General features: G+C 37.1%; 1 protein-coding gene across 1 annotated transcript in view; it reads left to right on the top strand.

The window, feature by feature from the left end:
* Positions 1-21,346, top strand: part of MALRD1 (MAM and LDL receptor class A domain containing 1) — a 291,044-nt gene that overhangs the window by 22,790 nt on the left and 246,908 nt on the right. Inside the window, exons 7-10 of the mRNA XM_074814744.1 lie at positions 590-747; positions 6,685-6,777; positions 9,549-9,657; positions 19,666-19,812. Of these exons, the coding sequence (XP_074670845.1) occupies positions 590-747; positions 6,685-6,777; positions 9,549-9,657; positions 19,666-19,812 (507 nt within the window). The remainder of the gene's footprint in view (positions 1-589; positions 748-6,684; positions 6,778-9,548; positions 9,658-19,665; positions 19,813-21,346) is intronic.

The following is a 21,346-nucleotide window of genomic DNA, read 5'->3' as shown; positions in this document are numbered from 1 at the left end:
AATTGCTTTTCTGCTTCAGATGGAAAGACAATATGCTTCCAAGATTTTGTTGCAGAAATTCTGGCTGAGAAGTAAAGACCTTGATTACAGGGTGGAGATGCTACTGCCTCCTGTAGCAGTAAGGCAGAATACTACCCCCGCCACCTTCTTTTTTTAAAAAAATTTTGAAGAGTCTACAGAAGTGTTACTGTAAAAAGCATATTTTCTGGAAACCATAGTGGAAGAAGGAAGAAAGCCCAGTTTCCAAATATATTTGCAATTAGGTATTGAATGGTTGCAAATGTAAGGAGGCTGATCTGAATGTGGGACTGCTTACATTTTTTAACATGCAAAGAAACAACTTCAAGATATTATCAACTGATGTAATTCTTGGTTGCTGGGGCTACCTGTGAATCAAATGAAGATATATATCTATCTTTTTAATAGGAAACACATGACATCCAAGTTACATCATCAGCATGACAATAAGATTCCATTGTTGCCGTGATGGGTCCATGGTTTAATTACAGGAAAGCAGTCCTTATTTTCATAGACTGACAAAAAAAAAGTGTTTTGTGAAAAAATGGGTTTTTTTGTTTTAATTTTTCAGGTCATTTTGAGTGGTTAGAAGCTAACGACAACGCATTATATAAAAGCGCTTATCTTAACAGTTCCATGTGTCATTGCTCCAGCAAGAATTGCCATTTTCAGTTTCATTACTCCATGGCAGATAGCAGTGTTCTCAAGGTGGTACTGTTTACTAATCAGGTAAGAAGAAACATGCATTCATTTTCAAAGGGTAAAGAGATATGACAGTCCGGCTGTTACCAGCCAAAATGCAAGGAAATATTCCTGCTAGTACATGCCTGTCCTGTAAGTTAGTTCATGCAAAAGAATAACTTGGTATCATTTCACTGATCTATGCAACTGTAAAACCTAGGTATTTGCCATCTCAGCTATACACTAATTTGATGGGTGAATGTTCTGCAATAAGACTTGAAGAGCAAACCCCAGCTATTACAGAATTAAATAATTTGGGGATTTCAGGGGAAAAATCTATAGTAACAGCTTTTTTAGCCTTCTTCCTGTTCTGGAAATGGGAAAATAAATGCTTTCCTCTATGGAGACACAGAAAAAAGGAAAGTTCCTGGCTCAGGATGTCTAGAAAACTCTTGCTTATCTACCTGATTTGCTCTGCCCATGTTTTAGAGCAGTAGTTTTCCTATACTTCTACCTATTAGTAGATAAAACAACCATGTCAAACTGAAACACAAATGCCAGTTGAGCAATGATAACTATTTCCATCTTTCTTACCTCCCCTGCTTTGTGGAGGCTTTCCACTGTTAGAATTTTTTCTTTTGAAAGTGTTGTTTAATGAGTCTAGTGGATTCTTCAACATTGGACACTTTTAAGATTCAGCTGGACAGGGTGCTGGGCCATCTTGTGTAGACTGTGCTTTTGTCAAGAAAGGTTGGACCGGATGATCCTTGAGGTCCCTTCCAGCCTGGTATTCTATGATTCTATTTTAGTGTTGATGCTATTGTACCGCTACTTAATGAAAGCAAGAGCCGTACATCTGGTCTCATTACGTTAATGGCTCTCGTATCTTGATGGTGGAGTTGAATTATTATCACCTAACAATGCAAATATTTTAAAAGACAGATCCACTTTATTCACAAAGATAAGATGCAAAAACCCTGAAGAGTAACACTACCAAGGGGTCTAAATATAGGAACAGGTAATGGAAATACCTTATTTCTTTCCCACTGTGTCTTGTATTCATGAAAATAACTCAGGCTCTTGCTAATTTTTGATTTATAAAAGGGAATAGTATTTTTCTATGACCCATTACTGTGTAATTGTAACATAATCAGTGTGCCGGTCAGAATGCATGGAGATTTGTGCCATAATATTTGCCAATAAATTCCCAATTGCCAGTAAATGCCCATGGCAAACTTAAGACAGAATAGGACCTTGAGACAGATTGATTTTAATGGTTTACCCAAGTAGCATCAGTGGACCTGATTTAAGTTTTCTTTCCCTGAAAACAAAGCAAATTAGGTGAGCCAAAAACATGAGAAAATTGGCATTTGAGTTTCCATAGAATTGGGAGCCTAAACTGAATTAATTGCAAAATAGTTCCTTACATATGCATTAGAAGAACGTTTTTGGAAGTTATTGCTTCAGTTCAATCCGCTCTGTTTCCACAACTTCTCTTAGCCCTTTGATGTTTTAGTTATTGAATTTCTCCTTCAGTGTATTTGTTGCACATAGACTTATCTAAAGGTGATATGAAGTACTCGTATTTCAAAATTTGACAGAAAGGCCTTCAGAAATACAAGCTTCTGCTGGTAGCTTCAAAAATGAAACCCTACAGATTCATATTTAAGACTTCTTAAACTGAAATGAAGGGGGGGTAGCTTTTACACATTTTGCTACTGCATCATTAGGTTGTTTATGAAAAACTAGACAAATACTGAGAAACAGAAGCGAGAGCCAAGTGCTGGTTCTGACCCTGGAAGACAACAGAGCTGCTGTCATGAAGGCTGTGATTCAAAATAACCTCTCAATTGCATGGTCCAACACCTTGAAGTTCCTCTGCATCCCCTTTTACTGGTTTTATTTGTCAGAACCTCTTATCCCTGAATAACTTTTGCTGTGTCGCAGCACCGACAGGTCTGATGCAAATGGAGACTGGATGACATTTAACGTACGGCTTCAGTACTGTTCTTAGAGGACAAGCACTGCATGTTGCAAATGTATCCCTAGCCTTCCTCACCCTTTCAACAGAAAGGCCAAAGACGAGTGAACTTATTTCCTAATATAGACACTATGACATTGGTTGAAAGACAGGGAACTTAAATTGCTCTTGAGTATGAACAATAAGGAAAAAGGACTCTTTTGTCAACAATAACCTGTTGTTGACTTATATTTAACTTGCAGTCCATGATAACCTGGACCTTTTTCTGTTTTACTGCTGGCTTAACAAAGTTGCTCTTCATTCAATACTACTGCATTTGATAACTTGATTTTTCTTTCCTAACTGTGATTCATATGTCTTTGAACTTTGTGTTATTGGTTTGAAATTGGGTTTTATATAGTGAGATGATTTTAAATTCTAATGATGTCCTTCAGAGTACTTGTAATTCCTCCCAATTTAGTGTTATCCACATTTTTTTAAATTTTATTTTTCATTCCATTATCCAAACAGGTAGTCAGCACTATAATTATGTCAGGCCCTGGAACAGACCTATGCAGAGCCTTATTATAATTTTCTTCTAGTTTAATAGAAAACTATTGACAGGTCCTCTTTTAAATAAGGTTGCACTCCTATTTGTACACCCATCTGTACACCCATTTTACATTTTAAAATTCTATCTGCAGCAAATCTCTTCAGTTTGCTTAAAGAATGTCTTATGAAATTACGTTAAAAGACTTAATAAAGTAATTTCTACTTTTTCAAGTCTGTGTACAATTAAAAAAGAGATTACACTGGTTGTATATGACTTGCTCATCATCAGAAAGAGCTAATGTAGGTTTCTCACTTTCTAATTCTCTAGCTGCTTACAAGATTATTGTTTGCAATTTGTTCCAGTGTCTTATAAATTGTCAACTTTCAGCTGATTAGCTATAATTGCACAGTCTGTATTTTCCCCTTAACTGTAATATATATCCCTAATTCTCCCAGTTCTCTAGTTTCGCACACATTCTCCTCAGGTTCTCAGAGTTAGTTGTTGATAGTAAGATATTCCTTTCATTATGTAACCTCTACTTAAAACTTCCTGATTCCCTTCCAGTTTCAGTACTTCTGGCTTATATATATTTGTACTACTGTTCTTATATTCCGGTCCATGTTTGCATTCACATTTGGCAATATTAACTGTCCACTAACATATAAAGTATTAACAGTATTCACTGTCTATTAACTGTCTGATAAATTTTAAACTTTTCTGTGAAAACTGAAACCAAAGAAGATAATGTTGACCTTGATCTATCATTTGCCATTCATTACTTGCTCATTCCTTCCATTAAGTAGTGGGCTTATACTTACTGCTTTTATCTTCTTAATCTTTACATCTTGTATGGCTTTCAAAGCAGATGGAAATTAAACAGTAAAAGATAATTTCAACTGATGTTTGTATGTGCAAGCATATTTGTACCCTGATGCACTAAAATTGCTTTAAGTGTTCAGCAACACTTGCAAAAACCATGCAAGTATACTCCTCTGCAGAAGTTAAAGGTGATTCATTAATCATTGTGGAGGAATAAATAAGCATTTGTTCCAAATTACTCTGAATGAGAGAAGCAGGGACAAAATTATGAGTGCAGTTGCACAGCCGTTAATGTATCTGTAGAGAAATGTCAAAAAAAAAAGATTGTAATATATAAATGGAGTCGATAAGAAAAAGTCATGATTTTCTCTTCCATCCTTCAAATCTGAGTAGCATTATCTCAAAAAAAAAAAAAAAAACCAAACCCAAAAACATTGCAGGAAAAAGAAACAATTCTTGCCCATTTTAGCTTTACAAAAAATTGTTTATAGATAGCAATATATCACAATAAGGGGAATAGAGTGAAGGCATTTTGAACAACTGCTCCCCTGCACCACCAAAATAAATCTCGAGGGAAAGTAAAGGAAAAGCAATACATTCAACATTTTAAAAGAAGGCCAGAGATGCAAGGAATGTGCTAGAGGGGTTAACCCATTTGTACCAAAGAGGTGAAAGAATCTGACAAGCAGGATGAATACTACAGAGAAAACATTGTGAGAAAGGAAATAATATTATTGGCTTATTAGACATGGTATAAAATCAGAGGGTAATGTCTGTTGCATGGAACAATAAACAGTTTCAAAAGTTGTTCCATCTGAGGTGATTTACAGCTTTCAGTCTAAAAAACAGCCCTAGAAGGTCTGGATACTGGCACATGCACAGAAAAATCAAGTCTACTGCTACAAGCTGTTTTTATTAAAATACGTTTGGGAGAAAAATGGTCATGGGGATGGCTATCTAAGCTGTTAATTGAATGTGAGCAAAATTATAGTATCCAGATGCATCCAATCAAATAAACAGCAAACGTAGAGGGTTCCCACAAGGTATAAAAATGTGTTTGGAGGGTTCGTATATGTACATGTCCGGGAATACATTAACAATAGTATTTCTGAAAGCAGTCACTTAATCACAGGGTACGGTTTAAACCTGCAATATGGTTCCTAGTACATCATCCTTTTCTGTTTCTTACTGTGGCTGTTGTAGGCTAATGACATTAATACACAGCTGACTTTTTTTCTGAAATAAGTATGTCATGGTTTATCCAAATTTGATCTCTTATGTCATTTAGTGTTTGGAATTAGGGTATTGTCTTGGCCCTGTCTTTCAGTTTTCCAAAACTGATCTTCAAACACATATTCAACAGATATTTAGTCTTCCAGCTTTGTTAATATGTCATAACAGCTGAAGGCTTGGTAGGAAAAGAGCATAATAGGCTACTCATCACAAATCATATGAGTGTTCCTCTGCTGGCTCAGACCTCTTGGTCTATCAAGCCATACATAGCATCTTCTTCCTCTTTTTTATATTACAAGACAGGAAAAAAGATAACTGTCCTTTTCTATAGTATTGATAACATTTCGCATACCTATCATATCCTCTTTTATTCACCTCCTGTGAGGTAAACTGTTTTTATCCTTTCAATTTCTCTCCATACAAGAGAGTTTCCATTTCTCTTATGCTGCTTCACACCTTTTTCTCAACAGCCTCTAAATCTGTAATATCCTTTGTGGAAGAGGCCAGTACTTTGCACAGTATCCTAAAAGGGGTCTCACTACTGATACTTGTAGTGGTAAATCTGTTTGTATGTATAGCCTATATTACAGTTTCCTGGATTTTTTTCCTGTCTTTCTGGTTTTGCTCTATTTTTGAACTGATTTTTGAAAAGATTTTATTTAGGGATATGAGGTTCATATTGCTACATTTCTTTTTTGTTTGTTTGTTTGTTTTTTTGTTGTTATATTGGCCTCAGCATGTTCCAGTTAGGATTATAACCAGAATCAGAAGGAGCATGAGCTGTTTTTCTCAGATTATTGAATTAGAAAGGCTTGGAGTGCTTGCATAAAGGGAGCCTTACCATATTTGGCACTCTTGCTGTTAACCTGAGGACGTGGAGTGTAAATGGAGATTGAGGTAGCTCAGAACATAGTTAGGAATTGTTAGGTAGTACTCTGCCTGCTTGCTTTACAGATTAAAAAAAAAAAAAAAAAGTTTTTAACACTGTTGATTGGGTAATTTTGACAGACCCCAAATTCAGTTCTAAGAAAACTAAATCTAATTATAACACAACATAATAGAAGCAGTTATTGGTGAAAAAGAAACTAATGTAGAGAGCACCATGGAAACATATTGTTAAATTCAGCAATAACATGGCTTAATTTACATATTAATTCACTTTAAGTCTACCAAGCCAACTTCTGACAATTACATTATTAGCCTGTTTAATCACAGTAAACATGGCTTGTTTCCCATCTCTCCCATAAAGCTCAATACAAAGACTACAAATGAGTATGTGAAACTATTTCCTCATATAAAACATCTTTGTATATAGTGGTCATTTGGCTATAATATGAAAAGATCGAGGACAAAAAATGACCTTGATAATTTACAGAGGAACAAAAAATTGCTTTATAACATCATATTCTACGTTTTACAGGAGGAACATGTCTTGTGGGAAACCAACATCATGATTAAGAAAGAATGGGTCAAAGTGGATATACAGCTACCAACAGGGCTAGAAAAAATAAAGGTATGAATGAAAAAAGCACGTGCTCTATTTTATAAGATGCTTTACCTTATTGTTTATAAAGCTTCTAGAAAGATAAAAAAATTGTTAAAATTATATGTATCCTGAAGGTCTTGCTGTTCTTCATTGCTTCAATGTGAGTAAAGCTCTGGTTATAGCTCAACAGAACATTTACACAGTGTACTGGGTCTGGCGGAGCCGGAATTGGTTTTCCCTATAGCAGCCCTCATGGTGCTGTGTTTTATGTTGGGAGCTGGCAGGGTGTTGATAACACACTGGAGTTGTGGCTACTGCTGAGTAGTGCTTACACAGCACCAAGGCTCTTTCCAACATTTTCCCCACCTCAGTGGGATGGGGTGGGCAAGATCTTGGGAGGGGACACAACCAGGACAGTTGACCCGAACTGACCAAAGGGATATTCCATACCATATGACGTCTGCTCAGTATAAAGCTGGGAGAAAGGAGGAAGGGGGTGGGGTCACCCTTGGTCCTCCAAGGCAACCACTACGCGTATCAGGGCCCTGCTTCCTGAGAAGGCCCGACATCGCCTGTTAATGGGAAGTAGAGATAAATCTGTTTTCTTTTTGCTTCTGCATGCAGGCCTTTGCTTTGCTTTGCTTACATTAAAACTGCTTTTGTTTTACCCACAAGAGTCGGTTTTTTCCTATCTTATTTTCTTTCCCCTTTTTGCCCTGTTGAGAAAAAAAGGGGAAAGCGGGGGGAAGTGATAGAGCGACTTGGTGGGTACCTGGCATTTAGCCAAGGTCAAACCACCACACACAGAGATCAGGTGTTGAAGCTGCTGGTCTTTTATAACAGACAAGAAAATGAATACAAATCTCACCATATTTTAGTTAGTCATCTGAGTCCATATCAGGTGTTACAAACTCATTTAAATATAAATGTTATTAAGTGGGATGATGTGAATGGTGTCTGTGGGATTTCAGTCAAATGATGTAAACCAGTAATTATGATAGAATATCTTACCCTTGAATTTACAGGCATAGAGAAGAATGTAAAGTTGTAACTACTTAATTCTTAAATTAATTTACATGTTTCTATTTTAAGTAATTTTACATTTACATTTATTTTTCATAATTCTGTAAATAACCATCATATTTTGCTGTCTCAACAATCAGCTGAAAATGTAATCTCTGTAAAAGTACAAAGACTAAGCCTGCTACAGGAATTGACATTTTAACATATATTAGAATGAATGCATTTCAGCAAGCTAGTAGGTTGCAAGTACCTGTTGTTGCCTGTCTCTCCTTTTCCCACGAGGACAAGTGTGAATAAACAACCAGATGTGTAACAAGACTACGTATAGTAATCTAAAAATAAATAAACAGAAGGCTGCTGAGGTTGTATGTATATATGTAGATAGCCAAAACTATGCATTCTTGTACAAGGATGGCAAAGATCAGTTGTGCTTAGGGAAGGAAAGATACTGTCTTTAATTATGTAACAATGTAATGTTTTCAGCATGATATTCTGCTGTTTGAACTGGTAGAAACTGAATAGTATTAGAAGGCTTTTGTCATTTTGAGGAAGTTGTCTCTAGTGGAAATCTATGTATATAATTCTTATTTCTTAGAAAGAAAAATGCCTCTTGAGATTTCACTCCAAACTAATTCCCAGGCTTCAGGGAATATATTAGACCCTTCTGCTTATGCCCCAAATCACATCTGTTCTAGTTTCCTTCTGTTTTGTCAGATACTCTTGTCCAGCTTTCCTTCCACTGTGCTTTCTGTCTCTTGCACATGACTACTTTCTGAGACTCGTGCTCTGGTCATGTCTCAGCCTGTCAAAACCCACAACTCCATTTTTGATTTGTGCCTTCAGCTCCTGCTCTTGTCTCAGTGCTTTCTTTCATTGCAGCCTTCATCTTTCTGATGAATCTCAGCTTGCTTCCTCCTGTTTGCTGCTTTAGCTCAGGTAAAAGAAACTTGGAGACCACAAGTGGGGTAATCTTGCTTTGAGACCCAGCAGAGCTGGACTCTGTGGTGGCCGGGAGCAAGAGATGTTCTTCTGAACCTATGTTGCTCTAAATCAGCTTGTGTAAAATCTGATCAGAGCAAGGGAACTCTGTCATAGAGAGAAATGCTCCTTGAATCTCTATGTCTATGCCAATAGTAGTAAAATAACCAGGGCCAGGGCACAGTCCCAATATTGGCATGCGACAGTCCATATAATTAAAACATTATTATGGTCCTAAGCAAGGTTTTGACCCAAGCAAATTGGTCATCTCCCAGACAGTGCCTGGAACAGTTCAAGCATTACCAGCAGACAGGGACCAATCCCATTGCATAGACTTAATTTTTATCTTAAATGATAAAACAAGTATCAGTTCTTAAGTTATGCTATGCCGACTGATGTCTGAGGACACTCCCTAGTCCATTTTATTCACCTGTGAGTGTTACTCAACATTTTTCTCATGGGCATCTGCAAAATGAGGTTTTGAAGAGACTTCAGAGCAGAAGATGGAGTCTACAAGGTATTACATTTCAGGTCACTTTTCTAAAGCAGAGGGACATTGCAATGTTTTAGTCAAAAGGCTATGAGATTAGGAGTTTTTCTTTAAAATAGGTTTTTTACTTAACTTCAACCTGAGGTCATCATACAAAGATTCAGCTTCTGGTTTCAAATTTGTCATGGTTTTGTAATGGAAAGTATGCAGTGCTTTTTACATGTAGAACATTACAGTTTTATCTAAATAAAAACTTATTTTCTCTGTTGTCTGTTAATGCAAATATTTTAACTTTAACAATCCATAGCTTATGTTTAAAGGAACACTCCAGAACAGGGCAGGTTTCATCTGTTTGAATAGCATCCAGCTCTTGGATACTACACCATCAGAGCCACCAGGATTCTGCGTCTTAGAAGGTTAGTAACAATGTCAATAGCATTTTCTGTCATGCGTTGTTCATCTTCCCATTGCTTTCTATTTCTCTATTCGGTCTCAGCAATAGATTTTGGATCCAGATAGTAATTTTTTAAGTATCTGCACAAATGTAACATTTTGCATATTTTTGCTTAAGTGTATTCCTTACATATATTTGTATTGTCTGCTTCCTTAATTTGAGAGGAACTTAAATCTGCCTTGGGATTTATCGTTTGAAAACTTTTCTAATTTAGACTGTCTGTGAGTTACTGTCAGAAAATGCATTAGGTGACATGACATTTCATAAGGCACCTGAAGATGCACAAGTCCATGGAATGTGATTCCGCAGGTCCTGAGGGAACTGGTGAATGAAGTGGCAGGGCCACTATCCATCATATTTGAGAGGTCGTGGCAGTCCAGGGAAGTTCCCATTGGCTGGAAAAGGGGAAACATAACCCCGTTTTATAAAAAGGGAAAAAAGGAAGACAGGGTGAACTACAGGCCAGTCAGTCTCACCCCTGTGCCCAGCAAGATGATGGAGAAGATCCTCCTGGAAGCTATGCTAGGGCACATGGAAAATAAGGAAGTGATTGGTGACAGTCAACATGGCTTCACTAAGGGCAAATCATGCCTGACAAATTTGGTGGCCTTCTATGATGGGGTTACAGTGTTGGTGAATAAGGGAAGAGAAACTGATGCCATCTACTTGGACATGTGCAAAACTTTTGATGCTGTCCTGCACAACATCCTTGTCTCTAAATTGGAGAGGCATGGGTTTGATGGATGGAGAACTTGGTGGATAAGGAATTGGTTGGATGGTTGCACTCAAAGAGTTGTGGTCAATGACTCGATGTCCAAGTGGAGAGCATTGATGAGTGATGTTCCTCAGGTATTGGGACCAGTGCTGTTTAACGTTTTTGTCGGTGACATGGACAGTGGGATTAAGTGCACCCTCAGCAAGTTTGGTGATGATACCAAGCTGTGTGGTGCAGTTGACAAGCTGCAGGGAAGGGATGCAATCCAGAGGGACCTGGATAGGCTTGAGAGGTGGGCCCTTGTGAACCTCATGAAGTTCAACAAGGCCAAGTGCAAGGTCCTGCACATGGGTTGGGTTAATCCCAAGCATAAATACAGGCTGAGTGAAGAATGGATTGCGAGCGGCCCTGCAGAGAGGGACTTGGGGGCATTGGTGCATGGGAAACTGACTATGAGCCAGCAATGGGCCCTTGCAGCCCAGAAAGCCATCCATATCCTGGGCTGCATCAAGAGAAACATGACCAACAGGTCAAGGGAAGTGTTTCTCCCCCTCTACTCTGCTCTCATGAGACCTCACCTGCAGTACTGCGTCCAGCTCTGGGGCCCCCAACATAAGAAGGACATAGACCTAATTGAGCAGGTCCAGAGGAGGGTCACGAAGATGGTCAGGGAGCTGGAGCACCTCCCCTATGAGGACAGGCTGAGAGAGTTGGGGTTGTTCAGCCTAGAGAAGAGAAGGCTCTGGGGAAACCTTATAGCAACCTTCCAGTACTTAAAGGGGGCCTACAGGAAGGATGGGGAGGGACTCTTGATCAGGGAGTGTAGTGGTAGGACAAGGGGTAATGGTTTTCAACAGGAAGAAGGTAGATTTAGATTAGGTGTAAGGAAGAAATTCTTTCCTGTGAGGGTGGTGAGACACTGGAACAGGTTGCCCAGAGAAGTTGTGGCTGCCCCCTCCCTGGAGGTGTTCAAGGCCAGTTTGGACGGGGCTTTGAGCAACCTGGTCTAGTGGAAGGTGTTCCTGTCTATGGCAGGGGGGTTGGAACTAGATGGTCTTTAAGGTCCCTTCCAACCCAAACCATCCTGTGATTCTATGATGTTTGCATGGTGATATAAATCACCATACAAATCAGCTACAATTCAGAAACTTCCTTTTATTCATGTTTTCAATTGAACGTAAATTTGCTTAGAAACTACAGTTCTACTGTCCAATCAAGTAAAAGAAAATCATTAAAATTACTAGAAGATGTCTATAATAATTCTGAAACATTTTATATCTCTATGTGAAAGCAGCTTTAGAGACCCTATCACTTCTAAACTGAATATTATGCAGTATACATCTGTACATATATTTGCCTGTGGTAGTAAATGTGTGTTGCAGATGAAAACTGTGCTCATATTTAAGATATTGGTGATGATATCTATTGCTGCTGGGAGGTGCAAATTAAAATTTTGTGTCACTCAAGATAGCAGGATGGAGAACACTGATAATGTCTTATTTTTTAATTTCTTGAGAAGGCTTTAGGAACTATTAGTGACTATGGGCTTTTTTTTTTAACTTTCGGTCTGAACCTTTAATCTTTTCAATTACTTATATAAACATGTAGAGGCCATCTATGAAACATGTAATATGTGCAAATGTTAAAATAATATTTCAAATAGGAAGGTTTATACTCTTTTATCTCTGGGTGGAATCTAAGCCAACATTAAAGTCTATAGGGTCTCCCTCTTTGAGATCTGTTTTCCTTTTTTACAAGACTTGACCTTGTTCTGTTAACTCTGTATGTTTGCTGGTAGGAGAGCATATGCTTTAGGAGGAGGAATAGAATGAAAGTAAATCCTACTTTATAAATTGGAGTTTATTTCTCAGCAATTTAGTGTTCCAACTTCAGTAAGAATATGAAAGAATTGTGCCGAATAATGACTGGGAATACAGAAGAATAATTTTAAGTTTTTGTAAAAAGTAATTGTCCCAGTTGAAGGGTAGCTGTTAATATTACCACGCAAAGTGAAAATAAAAATAACTCTAAACACTTACAGGCAATTATAATTTGCATGCAGTGCATTACACTTTCTTATTTTATTTTTATCCCTGTGTCTCAGACACTGGTCATTGGCGTTGGGTAACCAACAGATTAACAAATAGCCTAGATATATTCAGTATTTTACAGTTAAAGAAAGATCACAGTGGGACTTACTCTTGAGAATATGGCTTCTATTGTGCTTATGTGAATGGGTCAGAAAAACTGGAGAGTCAGCAGAAGAAAGGAAAGTCAGAATGACCTGGGGATCTCAACACTGTCCTTTGTGGCATCTCCAGAATTAGTGTTAGGGCAAGGACTGACAGATGGCCCAGCCAGTGCAAAACCCTCTTCAGTAGCTCTGCCTAGTGCTCCACTGTTTGCTGCTGCCTCTGCAGCTAACTTTGGTTTACCATGTGACACTGATTCTCCACTGACTCCTGGTATATTTCAATTTAAAGGAAATATCACACTCAGTTGAACCCAAGGCATAGGGATTGTGTGCTTCACTCCATGTTGAGGCATTTGCAGGTTGAAGATGTATTATTTTGTTGGAGTAGTGCACAAAAGTATACTCATCCTCTCAAAAAAAGGGTTAAAAAGGTGATTTTCTAAAATATAAGTAATCCATAGCAGTTGCATGGTGCTCTGACTGCTGGCTGAGAAGAAAGAAAAGAAAAAAATCTCCATCTTTAAAATAAGAATAACTGTTTTTAATGTTGACTCTTTTTAATGGCTAATATTGTCTTGGCTACTTCACACACTCCTTTTCACGAAAGTGGACCCTAAAGGAGGAATTTAGTTTAAAAGATTTATCTTTGTAACACTTTCTGCCACCTTGAAGAAAGAGACCTAAAGGCAGAATCATCCTTTATTTCTGTCCTTTGTTGTTTTCCTCCCATTATGTACGTTTTTCACATGATCTTGAAATTGTACTCCATGATATTTAGAGTGCACTACATTTATCCATTAATTTTCAGTAAAAATTTCTATCTGGTACAATAATGCATATTTTAGTCTCTATTCTTTTAGCTATTTTAGCATTTATCCTTGGATACATCCTCAGTAGTTCCCTTTGATGAAGTACTCTCATGTACTGAAAGAGCTGACAGATCTCCATGCTGAATGAAAACAAAGGCAGACAGCTGTTACTTAGCAATGTGAAGGATTTCCTTCTTCTTTGAGGATTTTCTTTGCTTCATTATAATAATTCTCTTTGCTCATGTTAACTTGACATGAATGGTCTTATAATAACTCAATTTATTACAAGAACAAATACATATATGTTTTATAATGCTTCTTAAACTTTCTGTTTAATCTCTGCTTAAACTTTCTGTTTAATCTCTGCCCACTTATATAAATACATATTTAAGTATATGAGACTTAGAAGTCCCAAAAAATTAGGAACTTGTCTAGGAAACCCTTATGCACATGAGTAACCACATTTGAGTAGTTTTGTTGAAATCAATGAATCTAATGATGTGACAAATGATGATATTAATGTTTTTAGAATTAAATTCTACATTTTCATTATGTCTTATTTGACACTAGTTAATTGAGATCACTTCCAAATTTATTATTTCACAGTGACTGATAATAAATTATCAAAAACTAGTTAATATATCCAAAACAGAGGAAGTGAGATACAGTACTTAGGTCGTTTGAAGGATTAAAAGACCCCTTTCACGCTGATACATTTCCTTTATTTCCTACCTAATATAAAGGAAGTTTTGCACTAAATGCCATGACAAATAACAAATACTTCTGGCACTATATTTACTATTACTATACATTATTTATATGTAACATACATAGTACATACGAAAACATCACAAATGAATTGGTGGGTAGCAATCCTAGCAACTTGGCAAGTAGTACAGGAAGTGCTTGCTATTTTCAAGTGATATCACACTTTGATACATTAGTATTTCTGGAAATTACCTATTCATCAACACTCATGTAGATTCAAAATGGTTGTGGGGTGGGACATACTACAGCTGTTTCTGAAAGAACATCACCTTCCATTTAGCCTAAACAGAAGCTTCCTTAAAACACCTGTCTAACTCTTTTGGTTTTAATTTTGCATCTCTAGTATTAGCCTAAATATTCTCAGCCTTTCATAGGATTTGTATAATTTATGAATAGAAAATATGTAGAATGATAGAAACTTGTATAATTTTAAAGCCGTGTACCTTTTACTGCATTTCATTTACAGTATAGCAATTTACAACTGCAAATCCTTGAGACCTTCTACAGTACATGAACACATGTGCAAATCCTTTTATTACCATTCAACTTTAAATTAGAAAGAGTATTTTTCAGTCTGTAACATTTGTTTTATTACACATTTATGTGTTTCTTGCAACACATTAATTGCCTGAATTGGGAGGATACGTCCATCAATCTTGTATATACATGAATAGAAAAAGAAGCTACATCCATGTTATTATAGAATCACAGAATTATTCAGGTTGGAAAAGACCCTTGGGATCATCGAGTCCAACCGTCAGCCCTACTCTGCAAAGTTCTCCCCTACACCACATCCCCCAGCATCTCATCTAAACGACCCTTAAACACATCCAGGGATGGTGACTCCACCACCTCCCTGGGCAGCCTATTCCACTGTCTGACCACTCTTTCTGTGAAAAATTTTTTCCTACTGTCCAGTCTAAACCTGCCCTGTTGCAGTTTAAAGCCATTTCCCCTTGTTCTGTCACTAATCACCTGTGAGAAGAGACAGCACCAACTTTTCTACAATGTCCTTTCAGGTAGGTGTAGAGAGTGATGAGGTCTCTCCTCAGCCTTCTCTTCCTCAAACTGAACAGTCCCAGCTCCTTCAATTGTTCCTCATAGGATTTATTTTCCAGGCTCTTCACCAGCTTCGTTGCCCTCCTCTGCACTCACTCCAGCACCTCAATATCCCTCTCGTATTGAGGTGCCCAAAACTGGACACAATACTCAAGGTGTGGCCTCACCAGTGCAGAGCACAGGGGGACTATCACCTCCCTACTTCTGCTGGTCACGCTATTTCTAATACAAGCCAGGATGCCGTTGGCTTTCTTGGCCACCTGGGCACACTGCCGGCTCATGTTCAGTTGCTTGTCAATTAGAACCCCCAGATCCTTCTCTTCCAGACAGCTCTCCAGCCACACCTCCCCAAGCCTGTAGCAATGCATGGGACTGTTGTGGCCCAAGTGCAGGACCTGGCACTTGTCCTTGTTGAAGCTCATCCCATTAACGTTGGCCCACTGATCCAACCCATCCAAGTCTCTCTGTAGTGGCTCCCTATCTTCATACAGACTTCTTCATTGCTTATGAACACTGTGTAACATTGCCTTTGTGTTTCACCAGAACAGTTAACTCCAGGTAAGAGTACCCTCTGCAGACCCTGGGTTGACATGAGATTCTCTTAACACCAGCGATCTCTTAACCCTAAGCAAGGAGACTGAGTAGTTTCAGAAGGAGATGAGACCCTCTCACCTAAGGCACTAGGGTATTATGAGAGATCTGTCTAATGACTTATGACAGTTCAGGCTAGATGACCTATAGCCATCTGCAATCTTTCTGCATGAATCCTTTAACAAATTCTAAATAAATAAAACTAATTACAAACTGGTAAGGAAAGTGTATGGAGAGTCAGTAAGAAAGTATAAGTGTTACCCTTCCCTTTCTCAAAATGACATTAAATGTTAGCCAGAAATGACAAAATATTAATGACAAAGTAATCACACAGAGGTGTTTTTGTCACTGATCATACAGATATTTTATGCCCCAAATTCCAAAGTAGCTTGGGTGTTGCCACACTGAGTGAGGGTAGCAGCCCTCCTCATTCGCTACCATTAGTAAGGGAACACCAACCTGATGTAGAGAGAAGCTGTCCCCCCAGTTGTGTTCATTTGATTGAGCTGCCAGAGTAGGATTGAAAAAGCTTCATCCAGTTGCAGGATAGCAAAGATGAAGCAATGTTAATTGGCTGGTAGTCCAACTGCTCTCGTTTTCCCCCAGGAAGAGCAAGCAGAGCTGGGATAGGTAGAGTAAGATAGTCAAAGAAAAAACATTTCCATTTAACTTCCGAGTGGTCTTGGAATATGTGCTTTGTTTCCTGTTTCTTTTTTAAAAAGTGTATGTTCAAAAATAGTTCATATTAATTGAAAAATCTTTCCAGTGTATTTTATGGCTTTAGTAAGTTCCAGTTATTTATTGAAATTCAAGGAGATGTGTTTGGGGAACATTTTTTTCTCCTGGTTACATCCTGGAGTCATTATTTTTGCAGAACTGGTGTAATGATTTACTCCTTGACTAGTTAAGATGTACTGATATACCTACATTAAAAAAAAAAATTATTTCTCAAATTTGGTTTGTTATTAAAATGAATGTGGGTTGTTGTTTCTTTCTAATTTCCTTTCTGTTTTGCTGAATTATATTGTTCAAAAATGGGAATTAACTGGTTTTGTCAGAATGTGGAAAATCTTTCTGCAGTTTAAATCCAGGGAATCTTCCCAGTGAAATAAAAAACATAAGTTCTGATGGTAAGAGGTGCAGTAGAAAAGGACATAATATACCAGAATTATTATTTATGTCTGTTTAACTTATATAACTTCAGTATGAATCGTCAAAAAATATAGGTTGTGCAGTCACTTATTTTCCAACTATGAACAGTGAATCATTCCCTATAATCACTTGAAGGTTCAAATAAAAATGTAGAAAAATCATGTAAATAATAAAAGTCATTCACTGTTTTGATGTGAAAGGAGCATTTCTTAAAGTTTATTGATGTTTGGCCACTGAAAAAATACACTGAGAAATTGTCTCATTTAGATTTGGGTTTCAGACAAAGCACAAAACTTTTTTTTCAAGCTTCATTAAGCATTTACAAGGAACCCTTAATTTTTTAGAATAATATAGGGATAAAATTTAAATCAAACTGTTAACTCAGACAATTAGGTTTTACTCACATTTATCGCCTAGCAGTTCTCTCACAGATTAATACTTTTAAAACGAAGTATCACCTCCAGAAAACACATATGGTGGAGCACTTGCCTTGGTAAATGGCCCTGGCCCAGTGTCTCTGCACAACTGCATGTTTGTATAGAGCTTGCAATTTTAAAGTTGGTGCAATGGAAAAAAAAAGAATTAGCATCCCAGACATGGTCAATATTATCAAATGTAGTGAACTGCAGTGGCATTTTTTTATTCCCCACCTTCCTGCCGTCCCCCTAAAAAATCCCAAACCAAACAACCCAAAAGCACAACATCATGAATATTCTTCCTACCTGTATAATTGTGTTCAGACTTGAATAAAGTTTGGAAAAATGTCTGGGCAAAATAATGTGATTTGGAATTGCGTCTTTTTGTGTGTGCATATCTTCTTTTTTTTTTTTTTTCTCCACTGTTTGTATATTCAACCTAAAAGATGATGTTTATACATTTCTTTCTAAATCCATAGTGTCAGAAGAAATTGTACTAGGGGCTACCAACGTATGAAATGATGATTTCACCAGACTTCTGTCCTCCTGTAGACCATTAAGGGCAGTGATAGGCTCTGTCTGATCACAGCCTTGCCAAGTTCTTTTAGTATACGATTTCCAAATGTATCTTCCACAGTCCACTTTTCACTACGAGCCAGTGAAAAACCCTGAGCCTGGTATTGAGTCACATTAAATGGCAACAGATCTGGTGTCATCAACATGTGAAAGATGTTGTTCTTCCTATTGCAATAACAAGCCTTTTCATGGTCTTAAGTACCTCTAGTTAAAAGAACATGAATTAAAAAAAGCCCACAAAACCCATGCTAAATACCTTATTGAGCTGTACAATTTTAATCATTAATAGCATCTTGATCTCTTTTTCATATTTAAACTGTTATTTTAATTTTGGCCTGGCATTTTCCTTCCAGGAACAGGTTTTTGGTTGCAACAGAGTAAGCTCTTTGTGTCTACATGGTCATTTACTGATGTCTTTTTGGATATTACTATGCAGTCACTGCAGTCAGCTTCTTACACAGAACACCTTTTGCAGGGTTTAGGGAGGCCAGAAAAAAGACATGTTTAAGCATAGAATGTTTGGGTTTTTGTGACACATTGGTTCTCTCAAGACTGCTTAGCTAAGGAAAGCACATTGCCTAGGCATACTATTAAATACCGTAGAGTGAAGCAGCTTAGACTTGGATATCAATTTGCATATTCTATGTTAATGTATTAGCAATTGAAGTCTAATTAACAAGGTACCTTGTCAAAAGCATGAGAAATTTGTAATTAAATAAGTTAACCAAGTTTCATATTTAACTAATATACTACGCTAAACAAAAAAGCATGCTCCATTGAATTTTGATGAATCCAGATAAAAGATACTGATATTTGTGATTTATTTTGTACCTTAGAATTTAACTGCTCAAATAGCCTCTTTATACCAGGAAGACCTTTACAATGGAGCCTTACTGCCATAATGCTTCAACAGAGATGCATTTCATTTTGGTTTTGTACAATCTGAAAATTGGAGTAATGTGTATAATCATGTCTGAGACAGATATGACAGGATAAATGTGTCATCAAGTTTGGAAAGTGCCAAGTACAGTTTAAAAGTAATGTTTACATTTGTGATAAGTGGCCCAAAGAGTTAAGTGTAGGGCTTTGTGAAGCTGTTCTGGACTAGGAAAGAAAACTCTCAGATTATACAATTTTCTTATCAAAATAATTAATTGTACTCAAGAAATGAAAGACTGTATAAGATTTTTATACAGTCTAAATTGGTCTAATCCATACCAACTGAGAAAATGGTCTTTAACTTTGCAATAAAAATTTCTAGGAGACCTAAATAATTCATAAATTTAAATCTCATTTTCAAAAATAAATTAAGTTGAAGCTTAATTCATCTTTACTTTCAGTGTATTTAAAGCATTAAATAAATTTTAATTTTTTTCCACACATTCATAATTAACTTTCCAGTAGAATTTACCTTTTAAAAATGTATAATATTACTTTCATAATCTATCAGCAGCCTATGTACAGTTATTATCTTTAATATGATATAGTTTATTCTCTTATAGATGGTTTCCTTCATGGTTCTGAGTTTGATTAAGAAGGGAATGGTCTGCCTGATCCGTTACCTGTATTCTAGAACTTTTTGTCCATCTGAATAATCTTTAAGGAGATGCAAAATAGTTATAGTTGTGGTCTTAAACTGTTGCATCAAATTCAACTTAATGTTCTCTTATTGTTTTTATTCTTACAACAGCTAATGACACTACATGTGATTTTGAGACTGACTTCTGTGGATGGAAGCCACTAAACAAAGGTGATGCTGACTGGAACATAATGGAAAAACAGGCTCCCCTTGACAGGAGACTGCCTGGCAGAGGTCATACAACTAATACTGGATGTGGTGAAATTTCTTTTATTATTATTATTTTCTTCCTTCTGTGATGAGTATTTCTACCTGTGAATTGTAACAGTGATAAAAAGTGATTTGAAATGGATGCTACTTAGTATGTATATAACATAGGTAACATGTTACAGAAAGCTAGTCTTTTGGGGATGCTCTTTCTTAGATGTGATTTGGTTACTACACCTTTGTAACCTTCATTTTCTGCTGGGACAATCAATGAGGTATGAGATGATTCAACCTTCAATTTTTTGAGATACTGACCTTTGAACTGATATAGTTAACTTTGTTCATGAATATCATAAGCATCTTTGTACTAAATAATCACACAGGGGCCATTCTAGAAAATATTGGATAAAATATCACTGTAGCTTTTTGTAGAGTGCAGGTAAATTAATCGGTTTTGTCTGGGAAAAATACAGTGAGTGTAATATTCTTTAAACAGTTCTTCCTTCAGCCCACAGGTGCCATACAATGCATTTAGTTGGAAAAAGTTTATTCCAGTAGAGGGCTGTTTTAAAGTATTTTTCCAAAATGGGTGTGTTATAACAGCATAATGCATAAAACTAAAACTGCTTAGCATGTTTGTCATTGACAAATAATATTGGCAAATATTTTGCGACTTTAATTTTATTAAAACTTATCTATCACACTGATTCCAGTGGAGGTTAGATTACTTTAAAATCTGGGTTAGAGTCCAATACCCCTTTAAGTAAATTTTTTTTAAAAATTATGTATATTATCCTACAGCCAGATGTCCACACTTCTCCCCTATGTTCATATTAAAGGAAGGTGAAATATTTAGTATTCCACTATGAGCATTCAAAGGTAGAGGAATTCCAGGATTAAAATTCACCTGAGCACACCCTAGTGGGGTACGAGTGTATGTGTCCGTGTTCTAGAGTAACTAACTGCACAATCATGTGCAGTTTTCCATTGGTCCCCAAGTGATGAAGTGTACCAAAGCTGGTATTCACTTTCTCAGCAGCTGTTTGATATTTCATTTTATTGTCTCTGTAGAGTGGCACTGGATCTGCATTACTGCATTGTCTGTGAACATTACTGCATCACAGCTTCCAAACTCTCACAGCTCGGGAGAAGTGCACTGATATGCCTGTGTCTTTCCCTTGTGGATTATTCTAGGTGCTTGTGAGATCTGAGGTATAATGTGGTCATAATGAAGGCCGCTGGTAGAAACACCTGCTCTGCAGCCTAAGCAGGATGTTAAATTAGCCCATATGGAACTATGTACTGCTTCACTTAAGCTCCTTTGATACCTTAATCATTACAAGTTAAGTTCACATCTTTATAAGCTGCTGCAGGTTGAAACCTCAAGAGATCTTGAGGTTACCGTGCAGCACCCTTAAAGCCCAGTAATGATGCATTCCCCATATAAGTTAGTGAAAAAGTGTTTCTGAGGTGATTTTGTATCCATGTATCACTGTGCCTGCTACAGCCACATCATGGCTTTAGAATTAGGCTTCCAGAATCTGAGCAAGCTTTTGCCAGTATTAAATCAAGGTCCTTCAGGTTG

This window comes from Strix aluco, chromosome 1, assembly GCF_031877795.1.
Source record: "Strix aluco isolate bStrAlu1 chromosome 1, bStrAlu1.hap1, whole genome shotgun sequence".
Classification (NCBI taxonomy): domain Eukaryota; kingdom Metazoa; phylum Chordata; class Aves; order Strigiformes; family Strigidae; genus Strix; species Strix aluco.
This window is presented reverse-complemented; position numbering and strand designations above follow the sequence as displayed.